The sequence below is a fragment of the Capsicum annuum genome, chromosome 11 (assembly GCF_002878395.1).
Source record: "Capsicum annuum cultivar UCD-10X-F1 chromosome 11, UCD10Xv1.1, whole genome shotgun sequence".
In the NCBI taxonomy this organism is placed as follows: Eukaryota; Viridiplantae; Streptophyta; class Magnoliopsida; order Solanales; family Solanaceae; genus Capsicum; species Capsicum annuum.
The window spans coordinates 221,591,507-221,617,790 of record NC_061121.1 but is presented as its reverse complement, the minus strand read 5'-3'; the positions used below and the strand labels follow the sequence as shown (position 1 = coordinate 221,617,790).

Below are 26,284 nucleotides of genomic sequence, written 5' to 3'. Positions count from 1 at the left end.
GTGTTCACAAGCCTTGCTTTCACTCGATGAAGTAGTTTTACTTCTTTCAACCTTTCAAAAATTTAAGTAAGAGATTCTGCCAATGGCGTGAAAATTATAGGAGGCTTCCTTTCATAATTGGCACAGGGAGCATTATTTTGATAGTTTTGTGGTGGAGTATGAGCATGATATATTGCTTGTGTATTGAAGACCGGATGGTTAGCATGTTGAGCATTGGGTTGGTATCGTGGGGATTGCTTATAGTTGGATGAGCCAGTCTAGAAAATCTTATGAGTGGATTCCAGCTCCGTCAAATTTATTATCCTCCCTATCTTGAGGCCATCTTCAATCATTTCTCCAGTCTTGACAATTTCAATAAATGTCTTTCCAGCCATTGCACCATGCGATCAAACTACTCAGGACTTAGTGCATGAATGAAGTAACTGATCATTTCAGCTTCATCCATAGGAGGATGGACCCTAGTTGCCTCTTCTCTCCTCTGTATGGCATATTCACGAAAGATCTCATTTTTTTTCCGTCTTAGCTTTGTGATAGAGATCCCGTCAAGAATAATATCAAAGTGAAACTTGTAATGATCCACAAAAGGATTTGCCAAGTCATTGCAAATACACTACTTAGTCACATCTTGCTTAGCGTACCATTCCAGATTATTTCCACTCAAACTTTTATTAAATAGCCTAACTCGTATTCCCTCGTTTTTTCCCACATCAATCAATTTTTCACAATAAGTTTTCAAATGAAAAAAGGGATTTCTAGACCCATCAAACTTTTTGAATTTCAGGATCTTGTAACCAGGAGGCAACTCAACCTCGTGAAACGCACACAACTCTTCATACTTCACACTTTGATTACTTCCAATCCCTCTAAGGATTCGCATTGAATCTTCAAAAGCCTTGAGCTTTCTATTCACTATCTCATCAGCGCACACCTTAGGATCATTTTCAACTTCAACATAATGAACAACACCTAGGCGGTATAACTCCTGAGTTTACGTCATCGGTGGGGCGGTAGCATACGTGTACACTGACAGAGTGTGATGCAACAGTGCTATGTTCTGAACCTATAAAACCTCACAAAATCCTAAGCTTAACTCAGTCCATTAAAGCTTGAAAAGACGTCCCAGACTTAGAAATTTCAGCTAAGTATTTATACTTAGAAGTATTTTAGCCTTCATAAGTTGGCGATCATATTTCACGACCCTAATGACCTTAAAGTATTGATTTTTAGGTTTATTCATGATCAAGAATATCAATAGGTCACTTCGGGCAAGTTTTAAATTTTTTGGACCTCATTTAAACCATGTTCAAGTGACCAAAATAGTGGGTCGATGTGATCTCGATGCGTCGCGTCGCCCATCGCGTCGATAGATAATTTCCCCTAGCTTTTAGTGCAATTCTAGTGAACCAACACGAACTGAACGTGGTGCATTGGTCATCGCGTTGATGCCATCGATGTACTGTGTTGGTCTGCGCATCACTAGGCATACTTTCAGTCATTAAAAGCCCGCATCCATAGAGGTATTAGGGTCATTTTTTCACCTTTAATCAGCCCCAAAAACATGAAATTCTGCCCTCAATAAGGAAAATACACTCATTTTCTCTCAAATTCTCTCAAGGATAAACCTAACCCATCAAATTCAAGATCAAGATTTAAGAAATTCACCACCAATCTTCAAGAATTCAAGAACCAACATATGTTAGGTGTTCATCCAAGGGTTTCCTTCCACCCTTGGATTTCAAGAACCTCTTTTAAAACTTCAAGTTTATTGAATTCATGAATTCCATGTTGGCCTTGAATGTATTCATGATTATGCTATTAATTGGGCTTATAATTCTTGATTTATTATAAGATTCATATAAATTTATTTGACATGTGTGTAGTATTATGTGAATTCATCTTAAAGCCCTTGAATTTGTAAGTTGGGATTGGAAATCATGATGCCTACATGTTGATTAGTAGTTTGTGCAAAGATTATGTTCCCAAATTGTTTGATAAATGGATCATGTGGATTAAATGGGGAAATCATGACATGCTAGCATATGTACAAGCTTATATCTTACAAATGTTTGATAAAATGTCCCAATGAAAGAGTTATGAACATTATAATACTTTTCAAGATCATGTTATGCTTTACTTTTTATGTTATCGAGTCCTGGGGGTATCTAATGCCTGAAAATCTAGTTGTTTACCTAGAATTAAAGTAGCTTCAGAATAGTCTCAGCAGTGTCACGTACAGTAGCATTCAGTCAGTACAGGACTCAGTATATCCAGTCAGCAAATAGAACTCAGAATATTCAATCAGTTACAGTACTCAGTCCAGTTTAGTCAGTCAACACGATCAGTAACAATTCAGTCTAGCTTAGAACATTTAAGAAATCAGTTAAATATCCATTTAGTTAGGTGTAAGATTCAGCACCGAGTGAACCCAGGGATGGGGGCATTCCTGTCAGTAAAGGGTTTGACCCTTAGTAGCAATCCTTGCATTACAGAACTATGTATCCAGCGTAGGTTGAGATGTCTTCCTGGCAGTCTAAGGTTGATACATCTTGTACAAGTTTTTCTATCAATGAGGGTTGATGAAAGAGCTTCTTATCAGAGAGGGTTAACTTATAGCCGTTGTTAGTATCCCTTGGCAAGGTGCTAACACTCTTCCAATTAGGGTCACAGGTTGGAACCCAACTCAGTCATACTCGGGGTATGTTGGTTAGATGAACACTCCCACAGTTTCAGTTTCAGACTCAGTATAAAACCCCAGTTTAGTTTCATAATTAGGACTGTCAGACAAAGTCACCCAACTCAGTATAGAACTCAGTTCAGTTCTGCAGAATCAGGACTGTCAGAAATAGTCACTCAGTATGTAAACTAAGATATCAGTCATTCAGTTATCAGAATTTAGTACCCAGTGTTAACATGATCTCAGTTACAGTATGCGTAGTTATGAGCATATCATTACATATTCAATATTTACAGTAGTGTCAGATATACATATATTCTCAGTCAGTTATATTTATGTCACTCAGTCAGTTATTATTTATGCAAATGAACCCATGCATACCAGCCTACCTCACTTAACATACCAGTACATTCAAAGTACTGACGCATACCTTTTTTTTGCGCTATGATGTCTTATATCATAGGTTCAGACGCATGGGCTCCTGACCATACCTAGCAGCCCAGATCATCACCAACAGATATAGTGGTGAGTCCTCACAATTTAAGGACAAAGTTGTTATTTTAGCATTTTCAGTATATTATCAGTAGTCGGAGTTAGTTGGGAACTTGTCCCATCAACTCCATTTTCAGAAAGTTCAGTTAGAGGCTTTTCGAACTAGATTATGTTAGAAAGACATTCAAATTTCAGTTTTCATTATCAGTATTTGATGTTCAGATGTGACCCTTATGGCAATATCAGCCCATTTTCTTCATTTCCTTATTATTATTATTCAAATATTACAGCAAGTACCAGTCATAGGTTAGCTTGTGGTCCTTATGGATTATGAGCACTGTGTGACATCCAGGGTGTAGACTCGGGGCATTACAAACTTGGTAAGGTTCAACAGAGTCCTAGGAAGTTTGAAAGTCACGTCTAGTAGAGTCTTATGCATAGGTGTGAGCGTGCCAAACTTATTAACAAAAGGCTATAAGGCATTTTTAGGAAAAGTTTCCCTTCTTTTAGTATTCATATCGTGCTAGTGAGCATGATCTCAAGTTAAACTCTCTATCTAATTCAAGTTTCCCTTCTATTTATAGAATATGCTTCCAAAATGGACTAACAGAAGAAGAACGGGAAACCAGCAAACACCTCCGCTCGTCCAGCCAGATCCCCTGGATGAGCATGTTTCCCATGCAGAATTCAGACCAGCTTTCACCAATCTAGCTCATTCTATGGTAGCCCAGATTGAATGCCCAGCTATCATTCTGGAAACTCAGTAACCAATACTGCTGCAGCTAGAATTTGGAACTTCACATGATTAAACCCTTCAACTTTTATCGGGTCTAAGCTAGATGAGAACCCACAGGAATTTCTTGATCAGGTGAAGAAAGTCACAGATATTATGAGGGTGGCAGCTAGTGAGAGTGCTGAGTTGGCTGCATATCAGTTGGAGAATGTGGCTCACTCATGGTTCAAGTAGTAGAAGGCAGAGAGAGTTACAGATGCAGGGCTCATAGAATGGGAGGAGTTTGCCATTATTTTTTTGGATAAGTTCTTCCCACTGGAGTTGAGGAAAGCGAAGGTATGGGAGTTTATTAATCTAAAGCAGGGCAATTTGATAGTGAAAGAGTATTCTCTTAAGTTTACTCAGCTAGCTAGATACGCTCCTCATGTGGTAGGAGATAACAGATCTAAGATGAGTAAGTTTATGTCTGGAGTGTCGAGTGTCTAACAGTATGGTCAAGGAGTGTAGGACCGCAATACTAATTAAGGAGATAGACATATCTAGGCTTATGGTCCATGATCAACATATAGAAGAGGCTAAGAATAGGGAGAATAAGAGGGAGAATAAGAGAGCTAGAACAGGTAGCTTTAACTTCGCTCATCCTAAGTCAGAAGGTGGAAATCATTCTCAGTTCCACCAAAAATCCTCAGTTCTGGCTCTGTCCTCAGCCAATGCTCCAGTGCCAAAATTTAGAGATGAAAGTAGAGATAGGGCACTAGGCCCTAACCCTAAGGTAGTGTTAGCAGTGCCCGAACGAATCCCCTTTGCCAGAAGTATGGCAGAAACCACCAGGGTATTTACAGGGCTAGTAGTGATGTATGTTTTGGATGTGGAAAGACAGGCCACAGGGTCAGAGAGTATCCTCAAGTGGGTTCACAGAGTCAGCATAATCATCTTTCAGCTTAGTCCGGTCGCCCGAATCAGCAAGGTGCCACTTCCAGTGCCACCAGTGGGCAGCGCCCAAATAGGATTTATGCACTTTAGTCCCGACAAAATCAGGAAAGTTCTCCTGATGTGGTCACTAGTACGTTACAAATTTATCATTTGCACATTTATGCTTTTCTAGATCCAGAAGCTTTTTTGTCCTTAGTAACTCCTTCTATAGTTGTTGACTTCGGAGTCAGTCCTGAAATCCTAGCAGAGCCCTTCTCAGTCCCTACCCTAATGGGTAAATCTATCGTATCCCGACGAATATAAAGGAACTATCCAGGTATGGTATTGCAGAAAGTCACGTCAGCGACTTAGTAGAATTAGAGATGACCAATTTTGATATCATTCTCAGCATGGATTGGATACATTCATGCTATGCTTCAGTTGACTACAAAAATAGAATTGTCCATTTTTAGTTTCGAATGGACCTGTCCTTGAGTGTAGGGGTAGTACTTCAGCACTTAAGGGTCAGCTTGTTTCTCACCTTAGGGCGAGAAAAATAATATCTAAGAAATGTGTCTATCATCTCATTTGAGTTCAAGACTCTAGTTTAGAAACCCCTAATCTTGAGTCAGTATCAGTAGCATGTGAATTCTCAAATGTATTTCCTGAAGATCTTCCTGGAGTCCCTTTCGAGTGGGAAATTGACTTCGAAATAGACCTTCTTCCAGATACTCAGACCATATCCATTCCACCATAAAGAATGGCACTTGCAAAACTCAAAGAGTTAAAAGAACAGTTGAAAGATCTCCTAGATAAGGGGTTCATCAGACCCAAAATTTCCTCGTGGGACATACCCGTTCTTTTCGTGTGTAAGAAAGACGTTTCTCTCAGGATATGTATATACTATTGTCAGATAAATAAAGTTACGATCAAGAACAAGTACCCACTTCCCAGAATCGATGACTTATTTGACCAACTTCAGGGTGTCAGTTACTTCTCTAAGATAGACATCAGATTAGGTTATCATCAGCTCAGGTTTAGAGAATGTGATATTTTGAAAATAGCTTTCAGAACTCGTATGGCCACTTTGAATTCTTAGTCATGTCATTTGTTCTTACCAATACAGCCTCCATAGGCTTGATGAACTGCGTGTTTAAGCAGTACTTGGACATGTTCATCATAATCTTCATTGATAATATTTTTGTCTACTCCCGTAGTGAACATAAACATGCAGACCATCTCAGAATAGTGTTATAGACCCTCAGAGCCCATCACGTATTCACCAAATTCAGTAAGTGTGAATTTTGGCTCAGGTCAGTAGGAATTTTGGCTAAGGTCAGTAGCATTCCTTAGCCATATAGTTTCCGATGATGGCATTAGAGTTCATCCTCAAAATATCGAAGCAGTGAGAAACTGGCCCAGACCTATCTCTCCATCAAATATCAGGAGTTTATTGGGTTTGGCTGGATATTACTAACGGTTTGTCAAATAATTTTCATCCATTGCATCCCCTATGTCCAAATTGACTCAGAAAAAATTCAAATTCCAGTGGTCAGATTCTTATGAGAAGAGTTTTCAAGAGTTAAAGACTCGACTCACTACAGCCCCAGTTTTGACTCTACCAGATGGTTCAGACAGGTTTATGGTATATTGTGACTCCTCCAGAGTTGGTTTGGGGTGTGTTTTGATGTAGACAGGTAAGGTCATAGCCTATGCCTTTAGACAGCTTAAGCCCCTTGAAAAGAATTATCCAACTCATGAGCTTGAGTTAGTAGTTGTTGTATTTTCCTTAAAGATTTGGAGGCATTATTTGTATAGGGTACATGTAGATGTGTTCACAGACCATAAGAGCCTGCAGTATATATTCTCTCAGAAAGATCTGAAGCTACGTCAGAGAAGGTGGTTAGAGTTGTTGAAAGACTATGACATGAGCATTTTTTATCATTCAGGCAAGGACAATATAGTGGTTGATGTTCTCAATAGGATATCTATGGGTAGAGTTGCTCACGTGGAGGATAATAAGAAGAATTTAGTGTAGGAAGTTCATCAGCTTGCCCAACTAGGTGTCTGCTTAGTCGATTTAGCAGAAAAAAGTATGTGGGTGTAGAATAGTTTAGAATCATCTCTTGTTTTTAAAGTAAAGGAAAGACAGGACAGAGAGCCCAGTTTAGTCAAGTTGAAAGAGCCAGTCGAAGATCAGAAAGTAGAGGTTTTATCCCAAGGGGGAGATGGTGTGTTACGTTTCCAGGGTCGCCTATGTGTGTCATAATGTAGATTACTTGAGGCAACGAATTCTTCTAGAAGTGCATGGTGTGTATTACGCTATTCATCCAGGGGATACTAAAATGTACCATGATTTGCGGGAGATCTATTGGTGGAGTGGGATGAAGAGAGATATTACAGAGTTTGTGGCTAAGTGCTCGATGTCTCAGCAGGTTAAGATTGAGCAACAAAAGCCCAATGGATCTATGCAGGAGTTCAGTATTCCCATATGGAAGTGGGAGAAAATGAACATGGATTTTTTGATAGGTTTGCCTTGTACTAATCGCCAGCATGATTCGATTTGGGTTATTGTAGACAGGATGACCAAATCAGCTCACTTTTTACCATTTCATACCTCTTATTTATCCGAGGACTATGCCAACTCTATGTCAGAGAGTTGGTCAAGTTACACGGAGTCCCAATATCCATTATCTCAGATAGAGGCACCCAGTTTACCTCCTATTTCTGGAAAGCCTTTCAAAAGGGTCTTGGTACCCAAGTTCACCTCAGTATAGCCTTCCACCCTCAGACAGATGGTCAAGCAGAGAGAAATATTCAGACTTTGAAAGATATGTTAAGGGCATGTGCTATTGAAATTAAGGGTTGTTGGGATGACCACTTGCCCTTGATTGAGTTCACATATAATAACAGCTATCATTCCAACATTCAGATGGCTCCATTTGAGGTGTTTTATGGGAAATATAGATCTCCTATGGTTTGGTTTGAAGTAGGCGAGGCCATAGCGGTAGGGCCTGACTTGGTATTTGATGCCTTATAAAAAGTTCAGTTGATCAGGGAAAGGCTTAAGACAGCTCAGAGCCGATAGAAATCATATGCAGATATACGAAGGAAGGATCTCAAGTTTGAGATTGGTGATTATATGTATTTGAAAATCTCTCTTATGAAGGGAGTGAAGAGGTTTGACAAGAAGGGGAATCTCAGTCCCGATATGTCGATCCTTACCGAATCCTCAACCGTTTCGAAACGGTAGCTTACGAGATTGAGTTGCCTTAAGAGTTAGCTTCAGAACATCCAGTGTTTAATGTCTCCTTGATTAAGAAGTGCATAGATGACCCAGCAGTTGTAGTCCCTATAGAGGGTATAGATGCTCAGAACAGTCTCTCTTATGAAGAGATCCCAGTAGAAATCCTTGATCATCAGGTTCGCAGACTGAGGAATAAAGAAGTTCTGCTAGTCAAAGTTCTTTGGTGGAATCAGTTTGTTGAGAGGGCTACTTAGGAAGTATAAGCAAATGCGCGGACCAAGTATCCTCACCTCTTCTCTGCAAACTCAGACTCAGCTCAAGGTAACAGTTTTCCCTGAATTTACTCAATTCCATGCTCAGATTACCTTTACAACTCTGTATTGGTTCAGTTGCATAGAATTCTCATATCATGCATACCTTCATGAAATAGCTCAATCATGTGTCATGTTTTTAGAACTCAGTCATGCTTCAGTAATGCATGTCAGTATGATAACTTAGTATATCAGTACTTTCAATCATGTAATCATGCTTCAGTTGTGCATGTACAGTATATATAAATTCAGTCTATCGGTATTCTCAACTTAGTCAGTCTTATTCGAGGACGAATGTTCCCAAGAGGGAGATATTGTAAGACCCCATAAATTTCTAAGCTTAACTCAGTCCGTTAAAGCTTGAAAAGAGGCCTAGACTTAGAAATTTTAGCTAAATATTTATACTGAGAAGTATTTTAGCCTTCCTAAGTTAGTGATCCTATTCACGGCCCTTATGACCTTAAAGTATCGAATTCTAGGTTTATTTATGATCAGGAATGTCAGTAGGTCAATTTGGGTGAGTTTTGAATTTTTTGAACCTCGTTTGAACCATGTTCAGGTGACCAAAACAATGGGTCAACGTGATCTCAACGCGTCGCGTCGCCCATCGCATCGACAGATAATTTTTCCCCAACTTTCAGTGCAATTCTAGTGAACTAACACGAACTCGACGTGGCGCGTTGGTCGTCCCATTGATGCCATTAATGCGGTGCGTCGGTCTGCACGTCACTAGGCATACTTTCAGTCATTAAAAGCCCGCATCCAGAGGGGTATTTGGGTTATTTTTCCACCCTTAATCATCCCCAAAAACACGACATTCAGCCCTCAATAAGCAAAATACACTCACTTTCTCTCAAATTCTCTCAAGAACAAACCCTAACCCATCAAATTCAAGATCAAGATTCAAGAAATTCACCATCAATCTTCAGGATTTCAAGTATCGAGGTATATTAGGTGTTCATCCAAGGGTTTCCTTCCACCCTTGGATTTCAAGAACCTCTTTTAAAACTTCAAGTTTATTGAATTCATGAATTCCATGTTGGCCTTGAATGTATTCATGATTATGATGTTAATTGGGTTTCTAATTCTTGATTTATTACAAGATTCATGTAAATTAATTTGACATGTGTGTATTATTATGTGAATTCATGTTAAAGCCCTTGAATTTGTAAATTGGATTGGGAATCATGATGCCTACATGTTGATTAGTATTATGTGCATAGATTATGTTCCCCAAGTGTTTGATAAATGGCTCATGTGGATTAAATGGGGAAATCAAGATATGCTAGCATATGTACAAGCTTATATCTTACAAGTGTTTGAGAAAATGTCCCTATGAATGAGTTATGAACATTATAATGCTTTTCAAGATCATGCTATGCTTTACTTTTCATGTTATCGAGTCATGGAGGTATCGAATGCCCGATAATCTAGCTATTTACCTAGAATTACAATATCTTCAGAATTGTCTCAGCAGTGTCATGTACAGCAGTATTCAGTCAGTACAGAAGTCAGTATATCCGGTCAGTAAATAGAACTCAGAACATTCAATCAGTTATAGTACTCAGTGAAATCAGTCCAGTTCAGTCAGTCAACATGATCAGTAATAGTTCAGTCTAGCCTAAAACAGTTTAGAAATCAGTTCAATGTCCATTTAGTTGGGAGTAAGATTCAGCACCGAGTGAACCCAAAGATGGGGGCATTCCGGTCAATAAAGAGTTTGACCCTTAGTAGCAATCCCTGCGTCACAGAACTACGTAGCCAGCGTAGGTTAAGATGTCTTCCTGCCAGTCTAGGGTTGATACATCTTGTACGAGTTTTCCTGCCAGTGAAGGTTGATGAAAGAGCTTCCTGTCAGAGAGGGTTAACTCATAGTCGTTGGTAGTATCCCTTGGCAAGGTGCTAACACCCTTCCAATTGGGGTCACGGGTTGGACCCCAACTCAGTCATACTCGGGGTATGTCGGTTAGATGAACATTCCCATAATTTCAGTTTCAGACTCAGTATAAAACCTCAGTTCAGTTTCAGAATCAGGACTGTCAGACACAGTCACCCAACTCAGTATAGAACTCAGTTCAATTCTACAGAATTAGGACTATCAGAAACAGTCACTCAGTATACAGTAATTCAGTATCAGTAAACTCAGATATAAGTCATTCAGTTATCAGAATTCAATACCTAGTGTTAACATGAATCTCAGCTACAGCATACGTAGTTATGAGTATATCATTGCATATTCAATATTTACAGTAGTGTCAGATATACATATATTCTCAGTCAGTTATATTCATGTCACTCAATCAGTTATTGTTTATGCATATGAACCCATGCATACCAGCCTACCTCACTTAGCATACCAGTACATTCAAAGTGTTGACGCATACCTTTCTTTTGAGCTATAATGTCTTATATCATAGGTTCAGACGCACGATCTCCTGACCGTACCTAGCAGCCTAGATTATCAGCAGCAGATTTAGTGGTGAGTCCTCATAGTTCGAGGACAAAGTTGTTATTTCAACATTTTCAGTATATTATCAGTAGGCGGAGTTACTTGGGGACTTGTCCCATCAACTCCATTTTCAAACAGTTCAGTTAGACTTTTCAGACTAGATTATGTCAAACAAACGTTTAAATTTTAGTTTTTCATTATCAGTATTTGATGTTCAGATGTGAACCTTATGGTAATATCAGCCCATTTTTCGTATTTTCTTATTATTATTATTCAGATATTGCAGTAGGTATCAGTCATGGGTTAGCTTGTGGTCCTTTGAGATTATGAGCACCATGTGACGTCCGAGGTGTAGACTCGGGACATTACAGAACCTTTGGAGGAGCAAATGCATATACCAAAGGACATTTTGAGGAGCATGAACATTTTTAGAAGTGGAAAAAATGACCACCCAGATCAATTCCTTCCAATGTCGGAAACATAAGACCCTTTTGTCGAGCATCAAGAGGCAGAGTCTTATTTGGAGGAGTCTGAGAATGAGTTCTTTGGCAATTTGTTTTTCCAAATCAGCAACGACCTCTGGGGTTATTTCTCTTCTTATTGAGGGACTAGGGTCCATTGCCACGGACAAGGTGGGAATCGACTCAGATGAAATGTTGATTAAACTAGGATCCATAGTTGAACCAGTCTTTCTGTTAGTCCAAGTAAGAACTGATGAGTCGATAGTTACTCTCTTGACCTTAGACCGGGTAAAATACTGATGTTCTGTCAGCGATCACTTTGCTTTTACTCTTTGTGCAGCAAGCAAGTTTGATTACCAACACAAATCAGCCTCTCTCTAAAAGAAAAGGAAAAACACTTACAAAGTAAAATGTTAGTTCATAAATTGTAATAATTGGCCGAAGTAATGAGACAAATCAAACAAACATAGTCAAAGCACATAAATAACTTTTAACGCTTCCTAACATACTTGGGACCTTTTAAGCCAAAGGTCAGCCTAACGTTTGAAGGATATATATGTCGTTTGTAAGACATTCCATTGTCCCCAAAATATTATACAAACTTCATTAATAAATTAAATAGGGATACAAAATGAGAGAAAAGGGAAATACAGGATATCAATACCACGCATTGGAGCAAATCTAAACTAAGCCTCCTTGGAAGCCATTCTATTTTTGAACTTCTTGAAATGTCTACATATTCTTTCGATGAAAACCTTTTTTTAATTAAACAAAACTATCTAAGTAAAACCCTCAAACCCAAAGGACAATGGTTCATACAATCTGGTATTATATCCTTTAATTTAACACATAAAGAATGATCGTTTGTTATGACTCGTGGTCAAATAGACGTAAGGCAGGTTTTCAAATGGGCCTAATACCCCCTCAGGTATTGACTCGTCCTAGGCTCATGCCTAAAATAGGGTTTTGATTTAGCTCAATCCTGGGTATCTAGAGTGGGTTTGGACACCAGTTCTCAAGCGGACGACCTGGATTTGAAAATACAAACAACCATCAAACGCCTCATATGCTAATAAACCGTCATATTTTCAACACTTTATTGGAGTTGAACAACAGGGGTCGGGACATTCACGAAACTCCAAAACAATTTAATAATCATCACGCAGAATTATGCCATGAAATACAACAGTTAAATTTTGCATAATTGAAACATATAATCACATAAACAATTAGTCAAAATCCTCAGCAGAGTCATCATTTCTGTTTTGCCCTTTTTCTATTTTGAAGGGTTGAAAAACATTGATTTCGACATTTAAAACTATTTTGAAACTTTAAAGAAAATTTTGAAACAATCTACGAAATTACAGAGTCGCCACTTAATTTATTTGAAAAGAAATTAAGAAAAACTTTAAATCTTAAGTCTCAAAACAGAAAAAGACTTAGGCTTTTAAGAAAATCCCGGGTAAGAGGTTCATATTAACATTTTAGGAAGGTTTTTAAGGCACCTAAAATGTCCGCTAACTTGCGGTTATCCAAATTATTTGAAAACCACTTTGACAAACTTCGAAAAAAGAGAAGTTGATTTTTGAAAAGAAAGTGATTAAGAAAATATTTTTGAGGTTTATGCGAAATCAGTTTTTTAACGACTTAATAGGGAATTTAACTAGGCCTAAGAACAATAATAAAAACTTGCATGTAAAAGAGGAAGGGAAAAACAAAAAGACTTAGGCTATTTGGCCCAAATCAATAAACCTGTCCTAAGCAAATTTGGGCTTTCGATCCATCATCACCTGTCCTAATCTAAATATTGGGCTTTCAGCTACAACCTGTTTCACTTGTATTAATTTACAACTTTGCTTCGAGGCCCAAATGAATTAACAAATAGATAAATAAGTAAATCGATAAAGAATGAGACAATAATAAAAATCGAGACTTTTCAAATCTCTTAGTAACCTCATCAATGGGTTTTCACTCATTTTCTTTCTTTTTTTATCTTCTTGCACCCGCACGCCATATAATCGACTTTGGGTTTAAAACCTCGGACTTGATTCGGAGAGATGAGCCTCATTGACGAAATGCAAGAGGAAAGGAGTCCATTTTGACTCCAAAACAAACTCATGCAAAGGAAAAGATAAAAGAAAAAGAATTAACATGTGTTCGAAAATTCTACACTTAATAGATAAATGACGAGATGAAAAAATAGCATTCTCAAGTATAAAGAAATAGTAAGCTATGATATCAAAGCAAACCAAATTATCCAATGAAAAGGAAATTAACCCATCTCCTAAAACAGTCTTACAAAAAATTGAATCTAGCACAATATAATTAACTAGCCCTTGAAAAGAAGACATGAATCCACACATATAGTTGCTTAAAATTTGGACAAATAGATTAATAAATATTTGCTCATATCTATTACTTAGAAGAAAATAAAATTAAAAAAAAAAACCACTATAGCATTTGAATAAAAATGGGATGTTTAAACACTTTAAGAAAGATGGGAATTCCCTTATTTTTATCCACCAACGAGGAAGAAAAGTATTTAGGGATGTTTTTGAAATTTTAAAATTGAAGATAAGGTGAGGTGGAAGATAAGGTGGGAAAATAGTACAATGTAATACAATTTTTGAATTTTAAAAATTGAAAAAAAGACTTTGAGGAGAAATTGTACAATCTAGTACAAATTTTAAATTTCAAATTTGAATTTTGAGATTTAAAGTTATTTTTTGTGAAAATTGGGTAGAAGTTACAAGAGTTTTTGAGAATTTTGAGGTTATTTAAATTATAATCCCAATTGCGATTTAAAATTTAATCATATTTATTTAATTTTGACCAAATTAAAAATCAATTGACGGATTGTATTACAGTTGATTTCAATTATGGTCAAATCTAATAGATTGACTAAATTAAATTGAAATTCGATACGAATTAATACTTTCTTTAATTCCGAGCTTCTTGATTTAATAAAATCAAACATATATGCATCCAAATAAATTATTTTTAGAGTAAATTATATTTAAATCAAGACTTTATCCATTCGAATTAATTTTCAAGTTTATCTCCGTCGTAGAGAGCAAAAATTAGGTGTCAACAATTACAACACACTCTGCTTGAGTTCTGTGTCTATTGAATCAACTTGGAGGACAGATCATAAGACTGCTGAACTTGATTAACACAAACTAAAATCAATTTAAACAGGAAAGATTCAGGATTCAGGAACTATATATTTCAACGTATTTACAAGTTATTAGAATTTCAGAAATGAATACAAGGAATAAGAGAGTAAAGAATTTAACAACTTGGACTGGATGATGTACCTCATTGAAAATCAGCAAGGTATTATGCTATCAACTTCTACCATCCACATCAAACCCAGATCCAGTCCAACCAGGTCCTGATGAGCCTCTACTTTTAGGTATTATGCCGATTCCCTTTCCTCTTCCTTGGACACTGATTTTCTTCTTACCTCGTACTTCCTCAAGAGAATGCGATTGGTTTTGTCCATTTTCTGCTGCAGCACTTCTAGCACTTCCTTCTTTCAATGTATTTCCAGATGATCCGCTCAACGATTCTTGTGTATCCTTTACAGAGGAAACATCTTGAGCCATACTGTTTTGTACAGATCCCACAGGAATTTGGTCCTGAGAACATATGGAAAAAGCCATGGACATCGGTTAGGAAGTCATCTTAAGTACGAAACGAAACAAGCATTATATCACTGCAGTGTTCCATGTTGATCCACATCGTCCAAATAAGATTCAAAAGTAGAAAAAAGAGCAAACAAGAAACTCTACAATTTATGTCCTTGGTATCTAAAATTTAAATCAAACAATAATGTTTCTAATCTAGTTTAGCTTCATGTTGTAATATTGATGTCTGGCATATATTCTGCTCATACTCATATTGAAACCTGAAAGCATTGTCTTTTCACACAGAGAGATGGTTCGGCGCTGCTGTCTTTGCAAAATAAAAGACACGATACCAAATTACCCAGTATCTGAGAAGAAAGAGCAATTAGGTGCTTTTCGAGAAATGGATAAGAGGACAGTTTTTATAAAAAAAATGGTAAGAGGATTGGACATTATTTATACCCAGGTAGTTCGGCAAGGTGCTCCGCAATCTTACAGATCTGTTAAGGTCTAGAATGCTAGAGAACAATAATGTTCAGGCTATAAAACAAACCAAGAGAAACGTTGCTCAGGTTCTAAAATAAAACCATCTTAGTTTGGTGCTATTAAAGAATACAGTGAGGAATCAGTACCTTACAAGTGGGATTGCAATCTACAAGCAAATGAATATTGCAGTAAGAATGTGGCCGAAAAGGTGGAAAAACGTGGTGCTTTCGAGGTGTAGCACAGATTTTAGCAAACAAAAGATATAATTATCTGTCCGCCATGGTACTGCAGTTCTGAGATTAAAGTTAATAAGTGAATGTTGACAGCGAGGAAAAGGAAGAAAAAGAAGGGTTGGAACTTCAACTAGAATGCCAAGATACTTCATAAATTAAAAAGTACTTGTTACTGCTGAACTGACAGCAGAATCATGCCAAGTATTCTGTTCCATATCCATCGCTGTATAAGTTAAAGCTGATATGAACAAATAATGTGTTCATGTCCCAATTGTTTCTCACCATACTGTCCTTTTGCAAGATTATTCTTTAAGTAGTAGTACAATGAATCGGCCAGTTGGTTAATGCACGTGATCACTTGTTAGGCTAGACACTAGAGTTGTTCAAAGACAAAATTACTTTGAGGACAGAATGTTAGCATCAGTTAGTGTACCGCACTCTTCCATGCACGGATAAGGAATGTACAAATAGAATTATGGAAATACTATATAACAGCATGGAAAAGAGATATAACACTGCTAATAAATTTTGTATCCATCTGGAAAAGGGAATGAATAAAAAGCATCGACAAAGATAATGAAAAACTAATGGAATCCAAACTACGCATAAAATACAGACAAATGAAAGAATTCTTACAAAGGCAGAGGCAGTGGATGCTCTACTTGGATTCAAAGCTTCCAGCCGTCTTTTCAATTCCTCCAATCTAGCTAGCTGACTATTACTACTTTCCAAAACCTATAAAAGAAATCTGTTCTGAGAAATATTAACAGAATATAACACGGAAAAGGTAATAGTAGAGAAGAAAAAATACCAAGCCATTCAAATCCTCACAAAGTTTTTGTTTGATCGCCTCCTCATCCTTAACGGCCTGTGATGCTGCTTCCCAAACCTAGTAGTATTGATCAAGTTTTTTCAATAAGTAAACCACATAAGCAATGGACATTTCCTTACCATTTTCTTAAGATGATACCTATATGTAATTTTGTTGTTCCCTGTTTCGCATTAGAGTCTTTTTATTTCTTCCATATTTTTCTAAGATTGTTGAAAACAAATTATAGGAGCTGAACCACATCATGAGGGAGAAGTAATGCTCTCATTAGACTGTAAAAGGACATAGTTCGATGGAAACTAATGAGTCCCCATAAAAGTGACAGAATGAACCCCGGAAGAAAGTTCATCCATAACTTCGACCTGATTTATTTGTGGAATGAATCAGTACTCCAAAAGTTACTATCAACTCTTGTTCACACTGACAAGAATGGAAGTCAATGTTTTCCAATTAAAATAGGAATGAGAGGTTGGAGTATGAAAGTCAAAGAGAAGACCAAAGATACTCTTTGCACCTGCAAATAGAGGTGCATCCAACCTCTTTATCAGACAATGACAGTCGGCGCACATGAATTGATAACTGGCAAATCAATGGCCCTAAGCCAGCTAAAATGAGATTCAGTTCTAAGACAGGATAATTGGAGAAATAGTAGCTGAGACAAAAAGATTTTAGACAGCAGGTACTGGAGAGTTTAGGTGGTCACTGTATGCTGAAAACAGTTCACTTTAAGGTGACAGAGGGTGTCTGAATTCTGAAGATAAAAGAATGATGAAGATTAAGCTAGAGTGTATAGTGACTCTAGTCCCTTTGTTACATACCCAAAGATACAAGTAATATTCCATGAACATGTCTTTCTATCATCATTCTTCCCCTGCCTCTACATTTGGATCATCAGCTTCCTAATTATTTTCCTTCATTCCTTCACTCCCTTACTCCTCCTCCTCATCTTTCTCCTATCACTAGAATATCCTCAAGGACTTCTGATCCCCCTAGCTACCTCCAAGGCTATGAGTGTTTCCGTCATTCCTCTTGCTCCAGTTCCATAACCTAGAACTTGCAAGGTTCTCTGTTATTCAGATCCACATGCATGGGCCTCATTTTTACCCAAAAAAAAAAAAAAGCTGTTTCTTATACTACTTGAAAATAAACAATGCAAGAGGAATTTCAAGCTGATGCAAATCAGAACTGACACCCTTCATGTTCCTCCTGGCGAGAGAACTCTCCCTTGTAAATGGGTCTACGAAATCAAACAAATATATTATGGCTCTATTAAGATGTAAAAGGCTAGACAGGTTATTAGAGGTGATTCTCAGAAATAAGGTATTATACTAAACAACATGCTAAAAAGTGTCATCAACCTAGTGAATGCATAACATCAATAGTGGCAGATATATTGTGTTGTTCAATGGTCTCATTACCAACCACCTATATGGGTTTACCACTCGGAGATAAGTTCAGGTCAAAAGTAATTCTGAATAAGATTGCAGAGAAATTTGAGAAAAGATTAGCTTCTTTGAAGATGCAATATCTTTCTTCGGGTGGCAGACTACTGATTGTTGTCCACAGTGTCCTTGATTGCATTACCCACCATATGTTACCATTCCTAATCCCCAGTTATGTTCTCAAACAACTAGACAAGATTAGAAGGAAGTTTCTATTTGGGGGTGGGGGGGGTAATAACAGCTTTAAGAATTTTCACCTAGTGAAATGGAAAACAGTTCACCTTTACTGATCCGAAGTCACAAGGGGGTCTAGGCATCAGAGATTTAACCACAAGAAATGTATATTAATGAAGTGGTTATAGAGGTGCGTCCAGGAAAATAGTATTCTATGGGAAGATGTTAAAGCAATTCATGGAGCTCAAAAACATTGGTGGACCAAAGTCTCAAGAGCTCCTCATAGTGTAGGTCTCTGGAAAAGAATGGGCAAAGTTATCGGGTGAGTTTTTCCATAATATGTACTTCAGAGCAGGCAATGATCTCCATATTAAATTTTGGAAGGATAAATGGCTTAGTTGAGCAATCCTAATGGATGAATATCGCAGCCCTTTTCATCTAAGCAGTGATAATGACTCTACAATCTCTCAATAAGGTTGACAGTTGGAACCTTATTCTATTAAGGAATGTCACTGATTGGGAGTTGGAGGACCCCCTGGGCCTACTAAAAGGATTGGAGGAATGCACAGTGAATGCTGAAGTAGTTGACAGACTTAACTGGGAAACTTCAAGTCATGCTATCTACAGTGAAGGCTCATGCTATCTATCCAGTGAAGGCAGGGTACTCAGCTTTGTGTTCTCAAAATGGGTTGGTTGATCAATGGGCCTCGAAAGTGACTTGGAAGACAAAGCTTCCAATGAAGATCATTTGCTACAACTGGTTAGCACTCCATTGGAGCATGCTTGACCCAGGACGACCTCATTAGAAGAAACTTTCAGATTGCAAACAGATGCTACATGTGCCAAAAAAGAGTACTCAATCAGTCACTACATTTTGATTTTATTGTTTGAAGTTAATATTTTGTAAAGTGCATGACTTCATCCAATGAAGCTATAACTCTTGACTTCACATCATTTAGTCGCTTCAGCACTGCGCTAAGGCTGAGTATAGAACCTTAAGAAAGTAGTTGTTGAAATTGCTTGGTTAAAGAAAGTTTTGGGTTATCTTCACTTGCCTGTTTATAAGGTCGTTAGGGGTCGTTTGGTTTATCCAAGGATTATTATTCCACATCCAACGTGGGATAGCTAATAACAAGATATTGGTATAAAATTTGTACCACTATTAGCTAATATCCATAATCAAACGTCGGATAAATGTAATCCTAATTTATCCCAGGATTAATACCCTAATCCCGATAATCAAATGACTCCTCAATGTATTCTGTGATAGTCAAGTGGCTGTGTACATTCTAAAATCTAAAGAACTATTTTGCATGTACACACTAAAGCCCAAACATATCAAAGCGGACTGACACTTCGCAGGGGACATGTGCAATTTTAGGGTCATTACATACTGTCCTTCCTGGTTCTCACCCAGCTGACGTGATCAAGCTTATCTTAACTTCTCTATGGTAGAAAAATCAGAATTAGAGCTTTTGGACAAACCTTTCGTGCTTGTTCTTCCTTCAGCTTAGCAACACGGATTCTCTCTGTTGACATTTCTATTTTCTTTCTCATAAGTTCAAGTGCTGAAGGTGCACAACAAGTTTAGATCAACCACGTGTAAAAAGATACAGGTGCTCAATGAAGTCGCATTGACAAGTCACAAACCTGCTTTTTTTGGCCCAGCAGTAAGCTTCATCTCCATTGACAAGTTTGCGAATTCCTTTTCAACATCACGGATCTTGGAATAATTTTCTTCAATATATCTGGAACGATATAGCAGAAGAGAGAATATTATGATGCATATAAAACTTAGAAATTCCATCTGATGCGGAAAAAAAGTCTGATGCAGGAGACAACATAAATACATGCAACAATTACACCTCCACTACTTCTAGAAACTTAAGCCTCCTTTAAACAATAACCAGCTTAGTGACTACAACAACAACAACAACAAACCCAGTATATTCCCACATCGTGGGGTCTGGGGAGGGTAGAATGTACGCAGTCCATACCACTACCTCCAAAGAAGTAGAGAGACTATTTCCGATAGACACCCGGCACAGGAAAAGGACAATATACAAAAGAAAAAAAAAAAACATCCAAGGCATGGGACATAATAAAATAACATATGCACGACATTCCCAAAAGTATTGAACATTACCAGAACCAAAGCCCTCCTAACTACTGCCTACTCGCCCACACGGCTTAGCCCTCTATCCTAATGTTTTTCCTCCATATCTTCCTATCTAGGGTCATGTCCTCAGTCAGCTATAATTGCTCCATGTCACGTTTAATCACTTCCCTCCAGTATTTCTTTGGTCTACCTCTACCCCGCTTGAAGCCATCCAAGGCCAACCTCCCACACCTACGAACCGGGGCATCCGTGCCCCTCCACATCACATGACCAAACCATCCCAACCTCACTTCCCGCATTTTATCCTCCACCGACACCACACCCACCTTCTCCCGAATAATCTCATTCCTAACCCTATCAGCCTTGAAAATCCATACATCCAACGCAACATTCTCATTTCCGCCACCTTCAACTTTTGGATATGAGAGTTCTTAACCGGTCAACACTCCGCTCCATATAACATAGCCGGCCGGACTGCGACTCAATAGAATTTGCCTTTCAGCTTGGGGACACCTTCTTATCGCAAAGAATTCCCAAAGCGAGCCTCTATTTTATCCAATCTACCCCAATATGATGAGAGACATCTTCATCTATCTCTCCATTCCCCTAGATCATAGACCCAAGATACTTAAAACTATCCCTCTTACAAACTTTACAAACTGCCTGGACTCTAACTTCACTACCACCTCCTCCTTTTGCCTCGAGTCACTAAACTTGCACTCCAAGTACTCCGTCTGAGTCCTACTCAACCGAAAACCTTTAGACTTCAGGATTTGTCTCCAAACCTCCAGCTTATCATTAACACCTTGTCGCGATTCCTCAATCAAAACTACATCATCCGCAAAAAGCATACACCAAGGCACCTCGCCTTGTATACTCCGCGTCAACACATCCATCACCAAGGCGAATAAAACGGACTAAGAGTTGATCCTTGGTGCAATCCTATCAAGACCGGAAAATGCTCGGAATCCCCTCCCGCTGTCCTTACTTGAGTCTTTGCCCCCTCATACATGTCCTTAATCACTCTGTTGTACGCCACAGGACCCTCCTCGCCTTCAGGCATCTCCACACATCTCCACAGAACCTCCCTAGGGACCTTGTCATACACTTTTTCCAAGTCAATAAACACCATGTGCAGATCCCTCTTCTCTCTATACTGCTCTATCAGTCTCCGCACTAGGTGAATTGCCTCAGTCGTGGAGCGACAAGGCATAAATCCAAATTGATTCTCCGAAATAGACACAATCTTCCTCAACCTCCCCTCCACCACGCTCTCCCAAATCTTCATCGTGTGACTCAACAAATTAATACCAAGGTAGTTATTGCAGCTCTGAATGTCCCCCTTGTTCTTATACAGTGGAATCATCGTGCTCCATCTCCACTCCTCGGGCATCCTAGCAGACTTAAAAATGTTGTTAAACAAGTTGGTCAGCCACCTCAACCCTGCCCCGCTAGAAAACTTCCAAAAAACCATCGGGATCTCGTCGGGCCCCATCGCCCTGCCTCTTCGCATCTTGCGAATGGCATCACTGACCTCCTCTACCTTAAAACACCAACAATAGCCAAAATCGCGACACTCTCCAGAGTGCTCCAACTCCCCTAATACAACTCCTCTGTCCCCCTCCTTATTCAAGAGCCTATGAAAATATGACTGTCATCTTTCCTTAATGAGGGCGTCGTCAACCAATACTCTGCCATCCTCCCCCTTAATGCACTTCACATGATCCAGATCCCGCCCCTTCCACTCCCTAACCTTCGCAAGCCTAAACAACCTCTTTTCCCTGCCTTTCTTCTCTAATCCCTTATACAAACTCTCAAAAGCTGCTGACTTAGCAGCCGTAACTGCTAACTTAGCCTCCTTCTTTGCTAACTTGTACTGTTCCCTGCTCACCCGCTTCTCCTCTTCATCCTTGCTCTCCACCAACTTAGCATAAGCCACCTTCTTCGTCTCCACCTTCTCCTTGACATCTTCATTCCACCACCAATCCCCTCGATACCGGCCAGACCAGCCCCTCGAAACGCCCAACACCTCTCTAGCAGACTCCTTGATGCACCTAGCAACCTTATCCCACATATTATCCACGTCCCCTCTACACTCTCATACCCCCAATCCTCTCTAACTTCGCCCCTATCTCTAACGCACTAACTGGAGTCAAGCCACCCCACCTAATTTTAGGCGGACCCTTCCCACCCCGCCTCTTCATGCCCTTCTTGATAGCCAAGTCCATCACCAGCAGTCTATGCAGGGTCGTAAGATTCTCACTTGGGATCACCTTACAATCCTTACACAAAGCTCTATCCCCCTTCCTAAGCAGCAAAAAGTCAATCTGAGTCTTGGCTAACCTACTACAGAAAGTAACAAGATGCTCCTCCTTCTTCGAAAAACTGGAATTCACTACCACCAACCCAAAGGCCCTCACAAACTCCAAAAGAGCAGCTCCCTCATCATTCCTAATCCTGAACCCAAAACCTCTGTGCACATCATCATACCTTAACGGCAAAGAACTGATGTTCCCATTAAAATCCCCTCCTAAGAAAATCTTCTCCGAACAAGGCTCGCCTCTAACCACCTCATCCAAAACCTCCTAAAAACTCTTCTTCTCCTCCTCGTCCAGACCCACCTGTGGCGCATACGCACTACAGATGTTCAAAGTAAACCCCCCAAAGACCAACTTGATAGTCATCACCCTATCACTAACCCTATTAACCTCCACTACCTGCCCACTGAGCTCCTCGTCCACTAAGATACCTACGCCATTCCTGCGCCTATCACTTCCTGAGTACCACAACTTGTACCCATCTACATCCTTAGCCTTAGAACCTACCCACTTGGTCTTCTGAACACACGCAATATTAATCCTTTTGAACACACGCAATATTAATCCTTCTCTTCCTAAGAATCTTAACCAGTTCTATCGACTTTCCCTGCAGGGTCCCTATATTCCACAACCCTACCCTCAATCTATCGACATTTTTATCCCCTCCGTTACTAACTCGCCCTCCACATGACAAACCTAGCCCAACACCAGCCCCCAACCCCACACCCAGCACCCCAGGACATGACCCTATTCCACCATGTGTCATCCCAGCCACTACTCAACAAAAGCAAAACGAAGGGTAACAACAGCAAAAACCTATAAACGGCACACTCAAAGCACCAAATGCAATAAAAAATTCAAGAACAGCAAATGCTAGATACCAATACACAGAATAAACAGCCAGCAACAAATTAACCCACACAAAGTACAAACAATGAAGATATCAGAAAAGGCGTTGTACAATAAAGTGCGATAATATAAATTTCAGGGGTTAGAAGTCACCGGGATAGGCTACTTCTCCGAGTTGTTGCTTCCAGCACTTTGAGGTCGGAAGACGTCGCCGATGCGTCGTCAGAAATGTCGCCAGGGCTTCTTCTGATTATTGTCGGAATCTGGACGCTGGTGTCTGTACCAACCTGTTGCCGGTGCGTCTTTTCCGAATCACGCCTATGGACGGCACAGTTCACTATCTTCCCGTCGTCGGAGTCGGACGGTGGTAGCCCGATCTCACCGGCAAGATAGATGGGCCAATGGTATTGAGAGAGAGGGAGAGAGGCCAAGACGGGAAGGAAGAGAGAGACCCAAGAGGTAGGCCAAAGAGGGAGAGAGGATGACGTACTTACCTGCTGCCGGTGCTGTTAGGTCGCCGGCGTTTATGTCGCCGGAGCGGAGCTTGTCATGTCGGAGGAGACGTTAGAATGAGAAAGAGTTGGAGGAGACGTTAAAGATTTTTTTGTTTATTACCGAAGTAAAATAGGAAAATTGCCAAAAGAAAATATTTTCATTTAAATTAGTACAATTTTAGGCTTTGACCAGTGCAGTGACTATTTGAAAAAAATATATGTTTTATTTCTTTTTCCCTGTGTAACTACCCAATGAAACCCTGTAAAGTATGTTGGTCATCAGAGTTCATATTATATCTTGGTAGATACTAAATCACCTTAGTTCTCCCTTTTCTCCTTTTTTGGGCGGAGGGGGATAACATGGTGTCTTGGCAGTTTGTACACTATTTTCTCCCAGTTTCTTCTTAACCAATACTCCTTTCATCAAATTCAAGTTTTCTGTTCGCTGCACCATGTCTTGATGTGTACCCCACAAAAGTGAGAGTATACTTTGCTTCGTTAACCATCTATTCTTGATAAACTTTTTAACATTGTAATCCAAAGATCCATCATTAGAATTAACTAAGTTCAAAAAAAGCATAGTAATACTCAAAGAATTCAAATCACAAGTCCCAACTAGTTTAAAGGTAGTTGATTGATTGTTTTAACTTTTTTTAAGAATAACTACAAACCAACTTATGCACATTCTCAACTATTACATCAGATACATGTATCATTTGACTACCAACGTTAAGGTAGACGAGACGAAATCATCCAACTTTTTTAGTCTCCGCTGGAATTTGAACCATAGTCTTCGTTTTAACTTGATCGACCCTAGGTCACACACTTCTCTGCTAATTGATTTGTTTACCAGTATCTAATGAATAGAGTCGAATACATATCAATGACCCCAATCAAATTGAGATTAAGGAGTATTTGATTGACTGAGGGACTTAGCATCCAAAGAAATTCACGGATCCCTATTAGTTTAGAGATGGTTGATTGATTGCTAGTTTTTTTTCTATTTAAAATAACTGTGGACAAAAATCAACTTGTGCACATTCTCAACTTACATCAGATACGCATATCATCTATCTTTCAAAGCTTAGGCAGCTGGAAAAAATCATCTAACTTTTTGATCTTCATTGTAGCTTCATTGATTCTAGGTCACACACATTGCAGCTAATTGCTAAATTTACCAATATGTGGTGAATAGAGTGGAATTCATACCAAATCGAGACTTTGATTAATTGACTTAGTATCCATATATTTTCTCGGAAATGTACTTTAAAAAAAATCGGAACAATCAGCATTTTCCCAGATATTTAAGTAAATTTGAAACAAATAACCAGTGAAATGCAATCGAAACAAACAACAAAAAATTTCAATTTACAAAGTCAACTTACTTTCTCAATTGAAGCTGTTCTTCTTCAATAATCTGCAACAATCAAAACAATGTACATAATCAGAATTCCAAAATCAAACATTTTTTTTTTCTGTTTAAATATATATATGTAAAAAAATTACCTTTTCAGTATAAGCAATGACCGGCGATTCTCTGGCAATGCCATCGGGGCCAATTTCCGGTAAGATCACCACCGTATTTGGATTTGAATTAGTGTTAGTCGCCATTGATCTAGACTAATTTTTGTTCCAGTATAGAAATAGGGGGGAAAATTGAAAAATGTGACGGCGAGTTTAGCGGCGGCGGGGGTATAAATAGGGGTGGAAAAAAGTTAGCGAAATGGCGAACGTGTCGGCGACGTTTACGCGGCGGCAAATGCCGTTAGATGTGGCGGAGCCGATGGCGGAATTGATGATTATAGAAAAAGAAAAAAAAAAAAAAAGGGGGGAAAGGGAAATGAATCAGATTTACGTGGAATTTGTTAAAAAAAATTAATTATTATGTTATTCTTCTACTATGGGTGTGTTTGGTACGATGGAAAATATTTTTGGAAAAATATTTTCTTATTTTCCCTTGTTTGGTTGTACTAAAACATTGGGAAAATATTTTTTTTAAATGATTTATTTTTCTTTATTTGAGGGAAAATGACTTCTCTCATGGGTCAAGGAAAATCATTTTTCAGAAAACGACAAATGTGACTTTTATGCCCCACCCTGACCCCACCCCTCTTCCCTACTTCAACAACACTCAAATTCACATTACTCAAAAAATTCACATTACTCAGAAATATTTTTTAGTGTGTTTTGCTCCAATTTTTCACTGCTTGAAATAAAAAATATTGAAGTTCAAATTTTTTCTTATTTCCAATGTTCGTTGAATGTATTGTTATTTTCATGTGCATAGAGGAAAACTTACTTATGTTACTTTTGCTAATTGCATATTCTATTTTGTCGTCGTTGTAGCTTGTTCACAAGGTTGAATAAGCTCGTCGTTCAATTGTATTTCTATTGATTGTGGTATCTTGAGATTGTCCTGATAAAATGTTGAA

General features: G+C 38.7%; 1 protein-coding gene across 1 annotated transcript; it reads right to left on the bottom strand.

Annotated features, from left to right (window-relative positions):
• Positions 1-14,427: 14,427 nt before the first annotated feature.
• LOC107848175 lies at positions 14,428-25,714 on the bottom strand. The gene is made up of 7 exons (XM_016692875.2): positions 25,359-25,714; positions 25,238-25,269; positions 19,723-19,820; positions 19,558-19,640; positions 16,439-16,516; positions 16,264-16,362; positions 14,428-14,920 (listed from the first exon to the last, which is right to left on the bottom strand). The coding sequence occupies exons 1-7, from the start codon at positions 25,461-25,463 to the stop codon at positions 14,627-14,629; spliced, it is 789 nt and encodes a 262-aa protein (XP_016548361.2). The 5' UTR covers positions 25,464-25,714; the 3' UTR covers positions 14,428-14,626.
• Positions 25,715-26,284: the final 570 nt, after the last annotated feature.

Excerpts from the sequence above, each read along its gene's own strand:
- LOC107848175 (XM_016692875.2), bottom strand. The coding sequence starts at position 25,463 with ATGGCGACTAACACTAATTCAAATCCAAATACGGTGGTGATCTTACCG. Across the intron at positions 25,270-25,358 it reads TCATTGCTTATACTGAAAAG|ATTATTGAAGAAGAACAGCT; the intron begins GTAATTTTTTTA and ends TGATTGTTGCAG. Across the intron at positions 16,517-19,557 it reads AGGAAGAACAAGCACGAAAG|GTTTGGGAAGCAGCATCACA; the intron begins GTTTGTCCAAAA and ends CAATACTACTAG.